At 29.3% G+C, this 2,709-nt stretch overlaps 1 protein-coding gene across 1 annotated transcript; it reads right to left on the bottom strand.

The window, feature by feature from the left end:
* Positions 1–220: 220 nt before the first annotated feature.
* On the bottom strand, positions 221–1,205 carry LOC103503222 (ethylene-responsive transcription factor ERF014-like). Its single transcript, XM_008467364.2, has one exon. The coding sequence runs from the start codon at positions 1,125–1,127 to the stop codon at positions 510–512; it is 618 nt and encodes a 205-aa protein (XP_008465586.1). The 5' UTR covers positions 1,128–1,205; the 3' UTR covers positions 221–509.
* Positions 1,206–2,709: the final 1,504 nt, after the last annotated feature.

Raw genomic sequence — 2,709 nt, 5'->3', positions numbered from 1 at the left:
CAAACAAGACACAGATTTAAATGCAGCCATTGGTTTTGTTCCATCCACAGGTTAAATTACAAATTTCTAAATTTAATGTCTAAACTTCCATACTATTTTAAGTTCACGGATCTATGAAGTTACAAACATAAACTAGAAATTTATATTTAATACATCAATCAATTTTCAAACACATTAGATTCAAAATAAAAAATTTAAAGATCTATTAAACAAAAGTGTAAAAGTTTAAAGAATTTATTAAATGATTTAAAAAGTTTAGGTTTCAAATTAGATACAAATATTTGAGGGAATAGAACAACAATGTTCAATAATCCAACAAAAGAGATCAACCAACCCAGAAAAATGATCTGTGGCTGTAACCTATATTTGTGTATTATTATGTAAATTTTTACTTTTGTCAGTAGTTCTGTGAAACAACATGAGGAACCATAAAGAATGAATATGCAAAAAAAAAAGAAAAAAAAAGTAAACAAAATAAATAAACAAAATAAAAGATTCATTTTTTTCTTTCAACAGAAGCTCCAGAGACGTATGTCACTTTCCTCATAAAAATCATCCATAACGGGTGGATCAAATAGAGTCCAATCCATCATTTGCCCAACATACTTAGGAGAAAGTATGTCATCAAAGTTGAACCACGACGGGTCCGACATCGTAAACGAATCACTGTTCGAAGTTGACGAGAAAGACGAAGAAGAAGAAGAGGAGGAGGAAAGCAATGGCGACAACGGTGGGACATCGCTAGATCCCGCCATGTTACTTTCAACAATGCCATCAAAAAACGCAGTGTTGGCAGCAGCTTCGGCAGCAAATCTTTGGATGGACTTAGGAGACATGACATTATTATCATCAAGAAAATTGTGAAAATGAGCAAAGGAAGATGAAGAGATTGGAAAGTTGAGATTGGCGGAGGAGCCTTTAAGGCACAAGAGGGCGGCGTCGTAAGCTCTTGCGGCGGCCTCGGCTGTAGAATATGAACCTAACCATATTCTTGTCTTTTGGTTTGGAGCTCTAATTTCAGAAACCCATGAGCCCCAACTTCTCATTCTAACTCCCTTGTATTTCTTTTTACTTGTTGGGACTGACGTCGAATGATTGTCATCATTTCCTAATTCCTTCTTCACCATGTTGATGAGATATATCAAAATAAATAAAAGCTTTCTTTGTGAGCCAATGCTAGAAGATGTAAATGAGTAATATGAATATTTGAGGGAAGGGGAAATGAAATGAGTGGTGTATTTATAGAGAGAGAGAGGCTAGATTTTTGGGGTTTATATAAATAATAAATTAATAATTATGGGTTTGATTAATTATTTGACTTAGATTCCTAAGTGAATTATGTTTAATTTTTAGCGTAAATAGTTTGATTACAAAACACACGCAAATCGATATGGGTGACAGATATTTTTAGATTAAAAAAAATATATAAATGGAAGATTTGAAAATCTAAAATCGTCAAATTAAAATGATGTTTGGGTTCTGTAACCAAACCTCATTTGAGTTTGAAAGAGAGAGGGAGAGAGAAAAGTTACTGAGAACTCTTTATTATTGAAGAAATCAAACTTATAGTTATATTTACGTTTATATTAGTGAGGATTTTTCTTATTCTTTAGTTCTGTTCCTTAAAAAGGAAAGGGAAAATTTGGGAAATGAACTGTAACGAAATCTAGTAATTTTGAGACCAATATATACAGAAACTAAGCTTCAAAACTTTGTCAATAAAAATACAACCTTACAAAGTTGCAATATTATTTCTCAAATTTAATAATATTATAGAATTATAAATACTTTGAAATTTTGTAAAGAATTTGAGAGTTTGAAGTGTATCACAATGACATAAAAATGAAAATGTGGTGATTTTAATTTTGTTTTAGATCATGTAACTATCTCAAATTCTAAAAGATTATACTTAAATTACATCGTTAACGTTTATTAAAGCGTAGGTATAATATTGCAACTTTTTAAAATATAAAAATATATTCTTTAACAAATGATAAAGTTTAAGGGTAGTTTTTTTTTTTAATTTAATAAAAAAATCTAATAGAAGGATATAACTCATAAATATGATTTTTTTTTCCTCAAGTTAATTTTGGATCATTAATGAATAATATATGTCACTAGTATTGATAAAAATTTGAATCCCATGACTTTTAAAAGAGTAAAATTTACTAATGAAGTTATGCTCACGTCTTAGACCATATAAAAATGTACATAATAGTAATAATATAAATGATAGAAAAAAATAATTTTGTTTTGGTACCAATGGAGTAGGATATTTGAAATAAGACATCTTCGTTCTTCAAACACATTAATTATAGAGAAAAAATAATTTTTTTTGTATCATCTCACCAGACGCTTGTCTTTACGAAACCTATGGGTGTTGAAATCATATATGCTAATTATGTCAATTAAAAAAAATGAAGGCCAAAACAAAAATTACACTGATTACCCTGTTTAGAAACAAAATAATTAGAAAACTTGAAAATGAAATTTAAACACAAATATTTTATGATATGGGATAAAGTCTTATATTATTCAAGACACAGATCTACTCTATATATTTAGAAAAGGTAATTAAATGAAGAGAAATGAAAAGATAGTTAAAATGGGGGTAGTGTGTGTGGTTGATTAATTATTGCATGAAAAAGAGAGACATATTATTAAGGATGCTGTGGATGTAGAGGCAGGTTCCAGGATCTTGCAGTTTTT

The sequence above is a fragment of the Cucumis melo genome, chromosome 3 (assembly GCF_025177605.1).
Source record: "Cucumis melo cultivar AY chromosome 3, USDA_Cmelo_AY_1.0, whole genome shotgun sequence".
Classification (NCBI taxonomy): Eukaryota; Viridiplantae; Streptophyta; class Magnoliopsida; order Cucurbitales; family Cucurbitaceae; genus Cucumis; species Cucumis melo.
This window is presented reverse-complemented; position numbering and strand designations above follow the sequence as displayed.